At 39.6% G+C, this 18622-nt stretch overlaps 2 protein-coding genes across 2 annotated transcripts in view; both read right to left on the bottom strand.

Annotated features, from left to right (window-relative positions):
* LOC132998918 (uncharacterized) overlaps nt 1-18622 on the bottom strand; it is a 91469-nt gene that overhangs the window by 9646 nt on the left and 63201 nt on the right. The window contains exons 2-7 of the mRNA XM_061068664.1: nt 6210-6242; nt 6071-6115; nt 4855-5028; nt 4626-4758; nt 4340-4535; nt 3864-4083 (exon numbers count right to left, since the gene is read on the bottom strand). Coding sequence (XP_060924647.1) covers nt 3864-4083; nt 4340-4535; nt 4626-4758; nt 4855-5028; nt 6071-6115; nt 6210-6242 — 801 coding nt within the window. The remainder of the gene's footprint in view (nt 1-3863; nt 4084-4339; nt 4536-4625; nt 4759-4854; nt 5029-6070; nt 6116-6209; nt 6243-18622) is intronic.
* LOC132998749 (uncharacterized) lies at nt 15815-17833 on the bottom strand. The gene is made up of 7 exons (XM_061068495.1): nt 17779-17833; nt 17426-17692; nt 17278-17328; nt 17013-17198; nt 16877-16927; nt 16706-16768; nt 15815-16618 (listed from the first exon to the last, which is right to left on the bottom strand). Exons 1-7 carry the CDS (start codon nt 17831-17833, stop codon nt 16608-16610), a joined length of 684 nt encoding a protein of 227 aa, XP_060924478.1. The 3' UTR covers nt 15815-16607.

Here is an 18622-nt window from a genome sequence, read left to right as displayed (position 1 = left end):
GTATTGGTATATTTGATATTTCATAGGTGATGGAGGAGCTTCAACGCATTTTGGATAAGGATAATACCATCTTCATCGATGAACTGAAGGGAAGATGGCATGACTTCTGCCAGAAGTTGCAGTTTTTTGGTGTATGGAAAAAGGCGCTGAAACCCCCACTGGGAATGGACAATGGTAGGGAATGATGTTTTGGTGTTATTAGGGTTTAGGGTGGACCTTCAGGCATGTTAATTGTCAAGTACATGAGCTAGTGTTTTGTCGTCCATCTTTTTCATCTATGATGGCTATCCCATTAGTTGCTGAATTTTTATTTTTTTTAAGCATTGTGTCTGTTGTATAACTTTTGATCAGATTTGAACTTGTGCACTTTGTGTTTAAGTAATGAATCTTTTCCTGTACAGCTGAACAGGCTCTTGAGATTCTACGTGTGCTGCCATCACTGTTCCCCTCCACGTCTGCTCCTCCAAAGAGGGTACGAGATGCGAATGAGGCTCTGGTGCATGTCCTCGAGGTGAGCTGTGTAAAATGTTGCAGGATCATTTTGACTGCAGTATCGGAAAAAATGATAACTGAAGGTGCTGCCTCTGACGACTCCCAATGTATTTCCTATTCACATACTGTATGTTCTAATCCTTCAAAGACAAATAAAATGTTGGTTTTAGAAAGAGGATTTTAACTGGGTAAATGTCTTGGCTATGTCACAGTATGTACAAAAATGGGTCCATTACATGGTAGCAGGTTTTATCACCCTGATGATAACCAAGCAAGACTAGCCTTGGTTTTTAGTTCTTTTGGAAGGCTAGGCGTATGTAAACGGTAAATGCATTGGGCATGGTTAAAAACAGCACTGTCAGATGGAGCTTTCTCAGTACTGTAACTTTTGTCAGAATTTTGCTTTGTAAAGTTATGTGTTTGTAAACAACCCTCTACCCTAGGTTCCAAATGACCAAAATGCATTATCCTGACAGAAGGATGTCTGTGTTATGTGTTACAGGAAAAAGAAGACCCCAATTCCTACTTGAAGAAACGCCCTCTCTCCTGCCCAGTACTGATTGTCAGTCCGTCCAACTGCCTCCTAGTGGTAGGAGATGTGGCAATAACCACCTTTCAAAAAGACAAGCTTAACGAGAGTGCTTTATACCTTATGGCCTACTATTATACCCTACACCTGACTTATCCAAAGTGTGTAGCCACTCTGCTTTCAGTCATACAGACGGAGGTCCTCTTAGACAAAATCTATGAGGGAGATCTCACATCGTCTTACAAGAAGAGCATGGCTGAGTGGAAAGCTTTTATTATTCAATAAAACCAGTGGTCAGATATGGTGTAGGATAGCACTTCCTCTCTCCCTCCAAGGGTACTACAGTCCGTGTTTATTGCTGTTGATTCTTGGTCGGAATTAAGTTTATTTTAACTTTTCAGTTAATATTGAGTTGTTCATGTAATCCCAGAACCTTTTATTTGAATGTTAAAATATTAAGCTTTTGTATTAAGAATAACTTGTGTGTTAATATGCTTTGAGTGTGCCTGTGCAAAGCACAGATTTTGTATGTGTATTGTGTGTTACGTATTAAAAATGAAGCTGTTTCCCGTTTATACAGTCCTCTGGGACTTTTTGCTGTTTAAATACAAAAAAAGTTGGTTAAATGCAAGACTAGTTTTCATTTTTTCTGTCTTATAAGAAGTAGTTAATGTCTTGAATCTAAAGGGATTTGTATTTATATAGCGCTTTTCTAGTCTGATGAAGACCACTCAAAGCGCTTTACAGTACAGCTTCACATTCACCCATTCACACAGTGCATCTACTTGCAGCACTTTGTTATTCTATGGGGGGCTATTGAGGGTTCAGCATCTTGCCCAAGGACACTTCGGCATGCAGATGGTTCAGACTGGGGATCGAACCGCCGACCTTCAGGTTGGAGGACGACCACTCTACCCCTCAGCCACAGCCGCCCTTCTAGAACAGTATTGATTTTGTAGAGCTTACATTAAATTAAATACCACTTGAGATGATGACAGGATGGTACATTACGGCCTATTATGGCAAAAGAGCACTGCCTAATACGAGTCAGGAATACTAACTTCGAGACATTTTGTCTCAAAATGCCAGTTTCTAATCTTATTTCAAGTAGGTGGTGGACTTAAATCTAGAACAGTGTCACAATTATAAAACTTAAAATTAGTTAAATACGCTTGAAACAAGCAGGATGACAAAAAAAGATGCTACTTTTGAGGGGAAAATACTATTTTTGAGCATCACAAGCTTATTATGAGACACAAAACATCACAATACTAGTAAAATATAGCTAAAAATGAGTTTTCCCAGCTAATTTCAATATCACTCTTATCTTGTAAGGCTTAAATATAAAGTCTTATTTCAAGAAATCTTACCAAGCTAATTTTGACTTGTTCCATTGGCAGATTTTTTGGCTTATTACAAGCAAAAAATAACTTGAATTAATTTTTTTGGGCTTATTTTTGGAGTGGTCTTTTTTGCAGTGTGTCCAGGTCCCTCCAGATGACCCAGTAGCTAACGGGAGCAATTACTCAGACGTTTGTTTTGTTTCATCATTTCATATTTAAACAGGGAATAATAATGATTCTATTGCATCAAATCAGTTCCAATGGGATACAATACTTTTATAATTCTTTCTCATTGCACATGAAAATATCGAATCTAAAAAGGATCAACTTTACAACATACTCTATTCATTTATTGATTCTTCAATTAATTTGTAAATTAATGCATGTGTTTGTTCACCATTTCGTTGTCACTTGTGCTCTTCCATGTCACCTTACAGGATCATCCCAGGTGTGTCTAAGATAAAATAGCTTTCACTTCCTGGACTATTTTTTGAGCTGTTATTATCGAAACCTAATCTTTCATTTCCTTGTAAGTAACTTGTGAGACTTGTTTCTCGTAAGAGGCGTCTGCTGATTAAAGCGATTATTCAGAAACACACCAAGCCACAGCAGCAGGATCCAGCCAGTGTCTCACCCACAAGTGAAGAGCTCCTGCAGTGTCCCCCATTCAATACAGATACTGCAGAGTGAATGAACCTGCTGTCTGTGGCTCCTCACCCCCCCTCAGCTTCCCGGTGCAAAAGAAAATTGTAATACAAAAAAAGTTACTTTTCATGAACACTTTTACTTTGTAAAGTTTTATTGTGGTAGGAGTAAAGGAAAAAATTAAGCCTATTTGGGTGTATTTGGGGCATATTCGATACGTGTATAGCTCATTTGCATATTCAAATTCATTTTCAAAGAAACTTGTAATACAAAACATGTTACATTTCATGGTTACTTTCATTGTGTAAAGTTTTATTTTGATAGGAGTAAAGGCAAAAAATAGCCCTTTTAGGGTGTATTGTCGCCGGGCCTTATTGGCACACATTGATGAGTTCAAATGTTTTTTATCAGTTTTGTTTGAATTAGTGATTTGATAATAAAAAAAAGGATCAGACGTCGTGATTGACAGCAGACACTGACTCAGAATTGGTTAAGAGTGTGTATGGGCGGGACCTTGACACCGTGATCACTACTGAACTGACTCTGACTGCAAATTACATCATCACCAGAAGATTGCAGCATTTGTATCTGAGAAAATCTCGCTTAAGGAAGTGGAAAAGTGTCATCAACTTTATTCAAACTGACAGGTGAAAACCCAAACAAAATCAGCAGAGGCCAAACCAGGCCAGGTCTAGACCAGGACCCTATCCCGGGTCTAAAGTCTTGCCACTGGTACTCAGGTGACAGAACCTTACTGGGCTTATTGATCCACATATACCTGAAACCACGGAACAGGAAAAACAGTCATTACAATATTAACCAGAGTTGATGCCTGCTCAAGTGACTCTGCTCACCTGTTAAGATGACTCTCCTCCTGCCAGGCTGCCTCGATGCCTTTTGTACTATCATTCAAAAAGTTGATGGCGCAGGTTTGGCAAAGTTGTTGTACTTCCTGCAGGTTGCCTCCGAATACCCCCATAGCGTAGTAGAAGTCCCCTTCCTCAGGAGCCATGTAGGCTTTGGAGATTGGCCGCCGCTCATATGTGAATGTACTGCGGTGGGATTTGTAGAAATCTGCAGACACAAGTTGGAAAACGTGGGAACATATCCATAGATTAAGGTGAGACTTAATCTGGAATGGTAGAGCTGAGTGGTCCTGTTGGCTCCACGTAGCTTCATCTAAAACACATCCGACATTGTTATCACACAACTGAGTAAAACCGGGATTTCACTACACAACAGTAGGTGTCCCTCTATAGTGGACCACACCAGTGGATACGATATACAACCATAATGTTGACACTAAGAGTAGAAAGGATTCTCTGCTGACCTGGATGGAGCACACCGACCAGATCTCCCAATGACTCCGTGCCCCAATGGCCGTGGAATTCGGAGTCCACATCCATACAGAAGATGAAGTCGGCGTAGTCACGAAGCTCCTCCTCTATTAGGGCCTGGACCAGAAACATCCTGCTAGAAGTGATTTCCTGCCAACGGTTAAGGGTGGGCACTGTTTTCACCGTCCGCTGGAGGTGGAGCAAAACTTGTTTTTAGAAACCAGGCAGACAGAGTCCAGCTGACCTGGACTCACCTTATTTGGAACACACTTCCTTTACCTGTCTTCCGCTGGCCATTTTGACTTGGGGCACCTCGTTTGGCCGGTCAGTGTAGACGAACACATGCACATTGAAACCAGTGAAGAAGTGCTGCTCCATGGTCTCCAGAAACTTTTTCAGGAACCTAATGTACCTGTGGAGTAGGTGAGAGGAGTCACCTTCAGGTAAAGCTCCAACCAGAAACTCTGTGTTCATGGGGTGTAGACAAGTAAACACTGTGACATCATACTTTCCCATGGCGAACACAGTGGCTGCGATGGTGAGGTTCTTCGGCTGGTAGTGGCTGTCGAGGAGAACCGGGTCGAAGGTTCCCTCCCAAACCACTGGAACCGACCAGGACGTCATCGTCTGCACGTCAGTACGACCAGGGGCGTCTCCTGGCACAGGCGACACCGGCGGTTGCCTAGTGCGCAAAACATCGAGAGGGCGCCACAAGAGGCTGACTTATCATGACGTGATACATGCAATGTTGACCAATGCAGTAACATCACCATCGTCCTCTAACCCCGGAGACACACCGGAGGCAGAACCGCCGCAAAGCACCTCGAAAAGCTGTACTCCTCATTTCCGTGCCCATGATAATCAATCGGGCTGTTCGCTCCGGCAGCAAAGTACTGGTAAGCGCAGTGAAGCTACGCGGTCGGCTCATGATCTACAGAGATGGTTTTCGGGGTCTGTTTTATTGTTTCTGCTCATCGTGAGCAAATCAGGTCAGAATAAACACAGAAAAATGGATCGTGTCTAAACAGAAACATACAAGCACACAATCTCTTGTGGGGGGCTGGTGGCTATAGGCTTGTGCAGGTCAGTCACCTGTGAAGACCATCATCATTTACCCCCCGATCTGGCACGGAGAAATGCACATCATTGATGTTTATTTTTGTGGACATGAATAGCTATCGGCTGTCAGTACAGCAGATTTCAGACTGTTTGTATATTTTTTTTGTTTATTTGTATTGTTTTTTATAGCCTATATCCAGTATTTCATTTAAAACGTTTTTTTTGTAAACTCGTTTTATTAAGTTATCAATGTTACCTTTGGAGTGCAGGAAGGAATTTGTGTGTGTGTGTGTGTGTGTGTGTTTGTGTGTGTGTGTGTGTGTGTGTGTGTGTGTGTGTGTGTGTGTGTGTGTATACGTGTGTGGGGAGGGTGCACCAATCTGACATCTCGCCTAGGGCTCCAACATTGCCAGGGCCGGCCCTGAGTACGACGATGATCAAAGACACAAACTGACCTATAAACTACCAGCTCCCTCTACAGGGTGTTGATCTCTTCCAATGGGCATCCAAGTTTATACAGCTTGGAGTTGGAAAATATACATAAAAATGCCTAATAATTGTGCACACAGTGTATAGGCAGCTGACATCTCTAAAACAGAATGAAAGCGGAAGGACACAAAACAGCCTGTCAGACTAACTGAACAGAAAAATAAAGAGTTACTGACCTTCTTTTAGGTAAAATCTGACTCTGTTTTACGGGATTTATAACTCTAGAAAACAAAAACACAAGATCAATAATTATTTAATAACCAATCAATTAATCAGTTAATATTAAAACAAAGAACATTCGTTTGTGTGTGTTACCTGCTGGAATTCCAGGCTGAGCTGTACAACAGTCTGTAGATTCAAACATAAACACAATCATTAAACAGTTCAGTCAGTCATCAATCGTATCAATAGCATCAGAATCAATGTCAATGTCAATTTTATTTATACAGCTCATTTAAAACAACTTGGTTGACCAAAGTCCTGTACAGGATGAGTGGCACGGCCAAAGGACAGTTACAACGTGGTACATTAAAATTCAAGTAATACATTAAACATACATTAAAGTTCAAGTGATACAAATAAAATACAATTATTAATGTAAAATAAAAATATATAAGAATATTAATAATAATAAAAATAATAGAACTAAATAAAATATAAGAATACGATATGAAAAATAAAATCAGCTGCACTGAAACACACTCAATAGAAAGCCTGGGAGAACAGGTGCGTTTTTAACAATGATTTAAACAGTGTTGGAGACGGGGCAGATCTAATATGAAATGGTAGGTTGTTCCACAAGTTTGGGGCGGCCACTACGAATGCGCGATCTCCTCTTGTTACTAGTTTTGTCTGTGGTTTGTCGAGGAGAAGTTGAGTGGCTGATCTCAGTTCCCTAACTAGAGTGTGTATAATAAGAAGTTCTGTTATACGACGGTGCCAGTCTGTTAAGAGACTTAAAAGTTAAAAGTAAGATTACTCACCCCAGCAGCAGAACACACAGCAGAATCACTGCCCAAGTTTTAATTTTCAACAAAACCATGTCTGAATCAGAACAGGATAGTTCTGATCAACAGGGTCGTAATCCTTAGCCCAGATCAGGTCCACTAAATCCAGGTCCAGCAGTGGGTATTTCCAAATATCTAGTAGATCTAAGTCCTCTGGAATGAATCAGTCCCTGTATTGTCCTTGTTCCATCTAGTTTCTAACCCAGGATGTATGACCTGCCAGGTCACAAGAATTTCACTGCTCACATGACGCTGTCATTGGTGCATGTGATTTGAGATCGGGCAGCTGTATACTCCTCCTGTCCGATTGGCTAGAACATCAGGGTCCGCCTTCTCCATAGGAGCGCCAACCAATAGTAAAGATACAGAAGATTAATGACAATACCTAAAACCCCTCGACCTTCACTCTGTGGAACAAGTTAAAATGTCTTCTTCTGCTTTTTGGGATAATTACAGCGGTGGTCAACAACTAGGTCACACTTCAGGCTAAAATCGCAGCAAGATTATTTTGATAATTCTATTTTTGGTATTTCAAAAAATCTGATTCGACATCTTTCGGGCAGATAAACCAGGTAGGATGAACACAAAGTTAGGAGTAAGGATATACATGACGAGTGAAAGCGAATTACTCAGAAGTCTTCGGTCGATCCGGTTCAAACTAAAATGCAGCGCGGCAGCATTTTGTGTCTTAATTATACACGTGTGTCTTCATCTGAATGGCTGAAAGCTTTTTTTTACCAGTTCTGCAAGATTTTTTCAGATGATTTACACCCAGTGTGGCTTTAGGGCCATTGAAGACACGAGAGATTCTTGACTGAGACATTTGAACACACTGTTTCCACAAGTGTTAAGCCATAACCCCACAGATTGTTCCACAGACTTCAGGTTATTTTTTTCATCTCAGTCTGCGGAGTCGTGTTTGTGAAATGAAAACCAAACTTATCAGACACTTAAACAAACATAACATACAAACCACCTAAAAGGACAAAAAACATCTTTGAGATAATAATTAATTTAACGTTTACTTTGAGTTTTTAGTTTGGTCCACGGAAAATTCTCTGAATGCTGTGAAGTTATTTCAAAACCCATTGATTATCAGTTTACAGGGGGAAGGTCCTTTAAGTAAAACGTTAGTGTTAATATTTAGATTCATCCATGTATGCTTAAAATGTCTTCTGCCTCTAAAGTTCCAGGTCTAGTTTAATGATTTATTAAATAAACTATAAGTAATTGTGATATGTATATCTGGGAAAGAGACTCAAAACTGAAACATGAATGTTAAAAAAAGACTTTGTTAAAACCTCAGACTGTCCTTCGGTTGTGAAACAGGTATGAACAAGTTTTTTAAGAGGCGCGGTAAAGGTCCTAAAATGCTAAAGTGGACTATGTGACCCTGCAAAACAGGGGCAGGTACAACAGGTGAGGCAGGTGGGTCTTTAACATATTTTTGAGGCGTGTGCAATGAAAGCACTGTTGAAACTTGCCGGCTAAAGACCTGCTTCATCCCCCTCTGGAAATGTGCTCCGTCTAAAATCTGTCCCTAGTGCCTTCTTCATGTCCTTCTTCTCTGTCACATTGGAAAAGGATCAACAGAGACATTTTCAGTCAAAAGTAAATGGTTAATTAAAGTTTACTTTGAGTTTTTAGTTTGGTCCACGGAAAATTTTCTGAATGCTGTGAAGTTATTTCAAAACCCATTGATTATCAGTTTACAGGGGGAAGGTCCTTTAAGTAAAACGTTAGTGTTAATATTTAGATTCATCCATGTATGCTTAAAATGTCTTTTGCCTCTAAAGTTCCAGGGGCCTCATTTATAAAAGAGTGCGTGGGTTTCATACTAAAAGTGTACGTACGTACAAAATCCGGAAATGGCATACGCAAAAGATAATTCTGATTTATAAAACCGTGCGCAAGCTCACCTGAACGCAATGTTGGCTTTAATTTTTATTGAATTTGAATTTAAATGCAGCACAACATCCATAACAAAACAGAATCTTTGGTTTGACTGAATACATGACTGTTTTTTTTCCTGAAAATGAGACAAAAGAAACTCTAGAAGTTCCTGTGTAAAGTTCACTGTCTCCTTCTGTCGATCATTTACCTCTGTTACCTTTCACCTTTTGCTATTTTCAGGAATTTTAGTTATAGTTCAGCAAGCGAGTTTAACTGGAAAAGATTAGAATGTAAAACAACTGTATACACAATGCAAACTGCAAAATCAGCTGCAAAATATCCATATCAGTCAATAACAGCCATGTTGCTCTGTGTAAATACGCACATTCTATCTCCACCAGTCCATCATCTGCTTGCCTGCAGCTCTGACAAAACACACAACCCTGTTTATTTTTTGAGGGATTCAGGCATACATGTTTCAAACACAATCCGAAGACAAGAGAAAATGCTATTTGTATCACTCTCCACTGCATTTGAAACAACAGTAAGAGTTAGGCTTCTGCTTTACAATATCAATGAGTATGGAGGTTTTTTATCAGCTTTCTTCAAGAGCGTGGTCTTTCAGTCTGAGCACGACTTGTTGAATTTATGTTCAGATTGTGTATTACTTTTCATCAAAACCCTGCTCTTGCACTCAAATAGCCCCTGTTTGCTCTTAAATTTGCTCTGCTTCTGACGTTTTAATAGAGATGCAGTGGTTGAACTTGTAGCACAGGTTTTCTACCATAAAGGGCTAGGTCCAAGCAACAACGCTACCTCGCTTGAAAAATAGTTGAAGCATTGCTTAGCTCATAGATTTTATACAAAGGTAAAGATTATTTTGGGGGATTTTCCATTTGTCTATGTATGCTAATGTGTGTGCTCAATGATATAAAGGTCTTGTTTTTGTTCATCCCACAGGTCATTGCATGGCAAATGAACAGTACATCGGACAGCTCAAAGAGACGTTTGCCACCAAGTCGAATTGCTGCTTTCTTTGCGGAGCCAATCCAGGTACCATGTTCTGCTGTGGAGCAGAAATACAGTGTCAGAATTATAAATACTGCTCACGGCTATGTCTGTTTCACATCTGTTGCTTTGACACATTGATTATTACCATTTTTTAATGCATGTCATATACCGTTAGTAAATAAATACAGAATTGCACTAACTGAGTAGATTTATCAGTTAAGTCCGAACAGAGTCTTCTGTGAAGTGTAAGTGTTGTTTTTTATGGGATGTGAATGTGTTTGGTATTTACAGGGCGTTGGAGGAGCTGTGCAGTACCCTAAAAACTTCCTGAAGGAGTCTTATACACTTGTGAGAGAGAGAGGAGGGGTCTGCATCGCTGATGAGGTAAAATATCTTTAGATGTTTTTTCTATTTACAATTTAAAAACTCAATGGATTTATTCAAAATATACTGTACATTTGACTTGCTTAACACAGTCTTTCCCAAACAATACCCCGTTTGTACTTAATGTTTTTTTACACTGGTTGCTTTGCAAATTGTAACGCTTTAATGTGGATGTTATTGGATTTGAACTGCATATGCCTGCGTTCATTAGGGCCCGAGCACAGACATTAAAGGTGTCTGGTGAGACCCTATTGAAATTGTAAGGATTATTATTATTATTAGGGCCCGAGCACAGACATCAAAGGTGTCTGGTGAGACCCTATTGAAATTGTAAGGATTATTATTATTTAGGGCCCGAGCACTGATCAAAGGTCAGGGAGGTCCCTATTGTTATTGTAAGGATTCTTCTTCTTCTTTTTATTATTCTTCTTCTTCAGGCAAATGAATTGGCTTTTTGAGGGCTTTAACATGCTCAACTTCTTACCAAAATTTGCAGAAAGTTATTAAGTGGTGAAAATTTACGTATTCTGAAGGAATTTTCAATGGGCGTCGCAAAATGGCTCAACGGTGTCCCCGAGACCCCTGGTACGTGTTCACATTGACCGGTCTTCACAAAAATCGATATACAGGTGAATCATGACCAGACAAACAAAAAAGTCCTTAGGTGCAATTGGAAAAACACAACAGGAAGCCTGCTATCTTGCATTTAGTGGCCATTTTGGCCATATTCCACATTTTTACTTTGATGTACTTGTACCAGGGTTTTCATCGGATCAACTTCAAATTGAGATTATTTTACAGAATAGTAGTGAACTACTTCTGCCAAGTAGTTGTGTTTTGGTCTGCATTTGTTTGTTGTCTGTTTTTAATTATCAAGATTACAGCAACCAGACAGTTACCATAAAACTAATATTTATTTAAGATGACAAATAAAATAATCCTTTTTTAATCCCACTTTTGGGAATTTTGCAATATTACAGAGGCAAGGGTCACAAAGAGGCATCAGAAAGCAATAATAAGTAACATGCAATACTTCAGTGTATGGAAATGTAAAAAATACGGACAAATAATAGGGTACAGATCCAAATAAAATTAAAAAAAAATCCGTCAGTCAGTTTTTATCTCCATCTTGTTGTGATAACACTCATCTCAATTTGAAGTTGATCCGATGAAAACCCTGGTACAAGTGTATCAAACAAAAAATGTGGAATATGGCCAAAATGGCCACTAAATACAAAATAGCAGGCTTCCTGTTTTGTTTTTACAATTGCACCTAGAAACTTTTTTGTTTGTCTGGTCATGATACACCTGTGTATTGATTTTTGTGAAGATCGGTCAATGGGAACACCTTCCGGGGGTCTCGGGCTGTCTCGGGGGGCACCGTTGAGCCATTTTGCGACGCCCATTGAAAATTCCTTCAGAATACGTAAATTTTCACCACTTTCTAACTTTCTGCAAATTTTGGTAAGAAGTTGAGCATGTTAAAGCCCTCAAAAAGCCAATTAATTTGCCTGAATAATAATAATAATAAGAAAGAAAAAAACTAAAATTTTTAGGGCTGCAAAGCAGCACTGGGTGGGCCCGAGCACATCCATTTTGAAGCGTTGCATGCTTTTTGTCTGAAAAAACAAAAATAACCAGTTCTGAGAGAGAAAGAGACGTGACCTTTGCAAGACATAAAGTTTCCTTTGATCTAGGAAGACTGAAATCAAAGGATTCATGGTCCATGTATGTCCGCGTTACAGAACATCGTGTTTTAATGGCGTGTAATCAAATTTTGATGCCACGCCACGGTCACACCGTGTGATTAAAAAAAAATCCGTCAGTCAGTTTTTATCTCCATCTTGTTGTGATGACACTCATCTCAATTTGAAGTTGATCCGATGAAAACCCTGGTACAAGTGTATCAAAGAAAAAATGTGGAATATGGCTAAAATGGCCACTAAATACAAAATATCAGGCTTCCTGTTTTGTTTTAACAATTGCACCAAGAGACGTTTTTGTTTGTTTGGTCATGATACACCTGTATATCGATTTTTGTGAAGATAGGTCAATGGGAACACCTTCCGGGGGTCTCGGGGGGTCTCCGGGGGCACCGTTGAGCCATTTTGCGACGCCCATTGAAAATTCCTTCAGAATACGTAAATTTTCACCACTTTCTAACTTTCTGCAAATTTTGGTAAGAAGTTGAGCATGTTAAAGCCCTCAAAAAGCCAATTCATTTGCCTGAATAATAATAATAATAATAATCATTACAATTTCAATAGGGTCTCACCAGACACCTTTGATGTCTGTGCTCGGGCCCTAATAATAATAATAATAACTAATGGTAAGAAGTTGAGCATGTTAAAGCCCTCAAAAAGCCAATTCATTTGCCTGAATAATAATAATAATGAAAAAACAAAAATAACCAGTTCTGAGAGAGAGAGAGACGTAACCTTTGCAAGACATAAAGTTTCCTTTGATCTAGGAAGACTGAAATCAAAGGATTCATGGTCCATGTATGTCCGCGTTACAGAACATCGTGTTTTAATGGCGTGTAATCAAACTTTGACACCACGCCACGGTCACACCGTGTGATTAAAAAAAAATCTGTCAGTCAGTTTTTATCTCCATCTTGTTGTGATGACACTCATCTCAATTTGAAGTTGATCCGATGAAAACCCTGGTACAAGTGTATCAAAGAAAAAATGTGGAATATGGCCAAAATGGCCACTAAATGCAAAATAGCAGGCTTCCTGTTGTGTTTTTCCAATTGCACCAAGAGACTTTTTTGTTTGTCTGGTCATGATACACCTGTATATCGATTTTTGTGAAGATAGGTCAATGGGAACACCTTCTGGGGGTCTCGGGGGGTCTCGGGGGGCACCGTTGAGCCATTTTGCGACGCCCATTGAAAATTCCTTCAGAATATTTAAATTTTCACCACTTTCTAACTTTCTGCAAATTTTGGTAAGAAGTTGAGCATGTTAAAGCCCTCAAAAAGCCATTTCATTTGCCTGAATAATAATAATAATAATAATTAAAAAAAAATCCGTCAGTCAGTTTTTATCTCCATCTTGTTGTGATGACACTCATCTCAATTTGAAGTTGATCCGATGAAAACCCTGGTACAAGTGTATCAAAGAAAAAATGTGGAATATGGCCAAAATGGCCACTAAATACAAAATATCAGGCTTCCTGTTTTGTTTTTACAATTGCACCCAGAGACTTTTTTGTTTGTTTGGTCATGATAGACCTGTATATCGATTTTTGTGAAGACAGGTCAATGGGAACACCTTCCGGGGGTCTCGGGGGGCACTGTTGAGCCATTTTGCGACGCCCATTGAAAATTCCTTCAGAATACGTAAATTTTCACCACTTTCTAACTTTCTGCAAATTTTGGTAAGAAGTTGAGCATGTTAAAGCCCTCAAAAAGCCAATTCATTTGCCTGAATAATAATAATAATAATCATTACAATTTCAATAGGGTCTCACCAGACACCTTTGATGTCTGTGCTCGGGCCCTAATAATCCTTACAATTTCAATAGGGTCTCACCAGACACCTTTGATGTCTGTGCTCGGGCCCTAAATATAATAGCAGTATATAGTAATAATGGCAGCAACAACAGTATATATAATAATAGTAAATATAATAATAATGAAAATAAAATTTTTAGGGCTGCAAAGCAGCACTGGGTGGGCCCGAGCACATCCATTTTGAAGCGTCGCATGCTTTTTGTCTGAAAAAACAAAAATAACCAGTTCTGAGAGAGAGAGAGACGTAACCTTTGCAAGACATAAAGTTTCCTTTGATCTAGGAAGACTGAAATCAAAGGATTCATGGTCCATGTATGTCCGCGTTACAGAACATCGTGTTTTAATGGCGTGTAATCAAACTTTGACACCACGCCACGGTCACACCGTGTGATTAAAAAAAAATCTGTCAGTCAGTTTTTATCTCCATCTTGTCGTGATGACACTCATCTCAATTTGAAGTTGATCCGATGAAAACCCTGGTACAAGTGTATCAAAGAAAAAATGTGGAATATGGCCAAAATGGCCACTAAATGCAAAATAGCAGGCTTCCTGTTGTGTTTTTCCAATTGCACCAAGAGACTTTTTTGTTTGTCTGGTCATGATACACCTGTATATCGATTTTTGTGAAGATAGGTCAATGGGAACACCTTCCGGGGGTCTCGGGCTGTCTCGGGGGGCACCGTTGAGCCATTTTGCGACGCCCATTGAAAATTCCTTCAGAATATGTAAATTTTCACCACTTTCTAACTTTCTGCAAATTTTGGTAAGAAGTTGAGCATGTTAAAGCCCTCAAAAAGCCAATTCATTTGCCTGAATAATAATAATAATAATCCTTACAATTTCAATAGGGTCTCACCAGACACCTTTGATGTCTGTGCTCGGGCCCTAATAATAATAATAATAATAATAATAATAATTAAAGCCCTCAAAAAGCCAATTCATTTGCCTGAATAATAATAATAATAATAATAATAAATAAAATTTTTAGGGCTGCAAAGCAGCACTGGGTGGGCCCGAGCACATCCATTTTGAAGCGTTGCATGCGTTTTGTCTGAAAAAACAAAAATAACCAGTTCTGAGAGAGAGAGAGACGTAACCTTTGCAAGACATAAAGTTTCCTTTGATCTAGGAAGACTGAAATCAAAGGATTCATGGTCCATGTATGTCCGCGTTACAGAACATCGTGTTTTAATGGCGTGTAATCAAACTTTGACGCCACGCCACGGTCACACCGTGTGATTAAAAAAAAATCCGTCAGTCAGTTTTTATCTCCATCTTGTTTTGATGACACTCATTTCAATTTGAAGTTGATCCGATGAAAACCCTGGTACAAGTGTATCAAAGAAAAAATGTGGAATATGGCCAAAATGGCCACTAAATGCAAAATAGCAGGCTTCCTGTTGTGTTTTTCCAATTGCACCAAGAGACTTTTTTGTTTGTCTGGTCATGATACACCTGTATATCGATTTTTGTGAAGATAGGTCAATGGGAACACCTTCCGGGGGTCTCGGGCTGTCTCGGGGGGCACCGTTGAGCCATTTTGCGACGCCCATTGAAAATTCCTTCAGAATATGTAAATTTTCACCACTTTCTAACTTTCTGCAAATTTTGGTAAGAAGTTGAGCATGTTAAAGCCCTCAAAAAGCGAATTCATTTGCCTGAATAATAATAATAATAATAATAATTACAGCTACTTCACAGTGCGGAGCTGAAGGACATAATGTCACTCTGATGTGCGTGTTACCTGCACTAACACATGTGACAGACTTTAACTTAACCTGGTCTGGAAGAGGTCAAACTATCCGGCAGATTGGTTTGATAAACCACGGTAACACACTAATTCTCTCAATCATGGTTAGTCCTTCCTCTGGGCCTTGTGATGTGTGTAGCTGCTGGAGGAGTCTAAGTTAAGAGGAAGTGCAACAAGGATGCAGGTACTGATTCAACTGGCGATAATGAGGATACAAGAGCCTTGACGTCAGTGAACCGTTACCTGGATGGCTGAGGTTTTCCTTCATCTCTCTTTGCAGCACATGAACAGTCAACTATTGGAATCGTAAGAGGAAACTGAAGTTACTAGAACGTCAATCAGTAGAGGAACCACATTTCACATTTGATCCAGACTTTTATTGGTATCTGCACAAAATTGACCCCACACTCATCAGTTCCCTAAACATGGTAGATGACAATAACAAGAAAATAATGCTAGAAACAAAGATTGCTGCAGAATCTTTTTGTCGAGCTGAAATACCTTGATGTAAAAAACTCTTCTCCAATTCCTCTTCACAGACTCACATGTATGAGGATGTAAATAATGCAGAACTACAACAGAAAAAAGAATCCAACAGAGAAGCAGCCACCAACCCTGAGAAGCTGTGAACTAGATATTTTTCTATTTTGTGTTTTTGTCCCTATTGTAACCTAACTGAAGCAATTTCACAACCATCAATGAAGTAAAAAACAAGTTTTCAAGAAATGAGTGATCATTTATCAACCTACAGATATATCTTCAAATCGGATTAAGGGTTTTAATGAAAGATCATGTTTTTATTTCATTTAAAGTAAAATAGACGGTTACAAATGGGGAATATGAGCACAGTTACTCTTCTTTTCAACACAAAAATACAGTTTAGTTCAGGACTTTAGCTCTTTTGACATAACTTCAAACTGCACTTACTACATAAACAGGTCGAACCTAAGGTGTCGATTTGTTTCTGTATCTGGGAAAGCAGAAAAACAGCAAAATCCAAACTCCAAAATATTGTATTTCTAAACTAAACTGTCTCATATCTTCAAAACTTCTTGTTTTAGCTGATGTCACATATCTTTAGATGCAGCATCAATGTCCACATCCAGATTAGACAACAAGCAGGAACATCTTCTTTTCTTGAGCAGCTTTTAATAGTGAACTGCAATAAAGGAGAAAAAAGTTGTTATTTGGTCATTTGATCATGAAGAGAATGTTTCTGTGATTTCATATTAAATGTACCACTTACACGTGATCGGGATTTCATTGTCGTATCGACGGTAGATACAGTTGACTCGTAGGTTTAAAGGATCTGTGAGATCAAATGAAAGGTCGTCAGTGGAGAGTTGAACAAAGCTGGGGGGGGGGGGTGTCACTGTGACTGAGTCAAAGCAGGAAATGAGAGGAACACGGAGCTCACCATCTGAGCATGGCACAGTCTCATAAACATGGTCAGACTGCGTCAGTGTCCCTGATCAACAACAAGGGAAAAAGCAGCTGTCAGGAGACTTCACACTGCAGTCGTGTCAAAGCTGAAGCATGTGCACAGATCAGACCTGCTGCTGGTGAGCTCTGGGTTTGCTGTGGGAGTCTCTGGGTGTTACGGCAGCAGTAAATGACCACTCCTATCACTGCAGCAGCAGCGACGACAATCCCAAGAGCGACTGAAGACACAACTGTGTGAGCTGTTCCCCCGCTCTCCTCCTGACTCTTCTCTGAGAGAGATTCAGTGTTTGTCAGTGCTGAGGGAGACAGGACGTGAATTAAAGACATTAGCTAACAAGATAAATACAGTGTATAGTATATAAAAAGTAAACAAACCTTGCTGAGTCTGTGCTGCAGTGACCGGAGACGGTGTGACCTCGACAGCACCTTCAGATTAATAAAGGCAACAGAAAAAGCATAGCTATGTATATTGTCATTTGTTGGTGTTAATGATGATGCCAACTATAGTTGCTTAAGAAATTACCTTGGACTAGAATTCTGATGTCAAAGCAGCGTTGAGTTTGCTTGTAAGTGTAATTACATCTGTACCACTCGCTGTCCCCTGCTCTCCCAGACCGGATAAACAGTGATGTTGGGTTGACTGGAACCCGCCCAGAGGGGAGGGATTGAGGCTCACCTCCTTTTATCAAAAACCAGGAGATATTCTGGGGACTTGGTGTAACGTCCACTGGGCATTTCAGTTCGATGGTTGTGCTGGGTGTTGCCTTCAATGCTGGCAGGACTTTGCAGTCTGAAAGTGGAGAGATTATTTTTTTTCAAAAGTGAATCATTTGTGATTTATTTGCAACATAATGAGAATAAAACGTGTCATCTCACCTTTCACTACTAAAGATGTGTTTTTGACCCGCGTGCAGTCCCAGCCTAAGCACATTTCACAGCTGTAGAGTCCCTCATCAGATTTTTGTACATTTGAGAAAAGGAGAGACATGTGTCCTTCCCCATCCACTTCCCACTTCACACGTTTGTCGTGCTGGGATGGAGAAGGCCAGACCAGGACATCTTCCATCCGACCAGTGTCTGTGGACTGCTTCATCCACCTGACTCTGTAGCCGCTCTTTGGATCCGTCATGTTTGCTTTGACACAAGGGAGAGTTGCATCTTCTTCTCGAAAAGCCGTTACAGTCAATGGTGAGTCGGCTTTGAAGTGGTAACCACCCGCAAAGTAAAGATCAGATTTAGAGAAGCACATAGAGGAAATATTGTTTAGTGTATTTGAAAATGATTTGCTTTCAGTATCAGAAATATAAAACAGATTATCATAGATTGCACAAAACATTTATCAAATATACTTTTAACAATACTTTATACCTTTGTAGTTATCAAACTGTTATAGTATATACTGAATACTGCAAAAGGAGTATTGTCTACTGATAAGAAATAAATCAGATTCCCTGATTAAATCTGATTAAGATTATTCAATGATCCACTCACCTCTGCAGTCTGATACCATCATTACCAGACCCGACAACAAGAGACACTGTGGAGAAAACGCTGCCATTCTCCGTGCAAGTCCAGACAAAAGGCTGATATCCTTTAGATATGCTGGTGTGTCTGCTGGTGTTTTTTTTGTCTCCACCTATTTTCAGTTCTTTAAGTCCCACAAAAGTCTCAGTACAGAAACTACCTGCACAGTGAGATGTTCCCCAGTTTACTCGTTTAC

The sequence above is a fragment of the Limanda limanda genome, chromosome 3, assembly GCF_963576545.1.
Source record: "Limanda limanda chromosome 3, fLimLim1.1, whole genome shotgun sequence".
Lineage (NCBI taxonomy): Eukaryota > Metazoa > Chordata > Actinopteri > Pleuronectiformes > Pleuronectidae > Limanda > Limanda limanda.
Note: the sequence above shows the minus strand (reverse complement) of the source record. Positions and strands in the feature narration are given on the sequence as shown.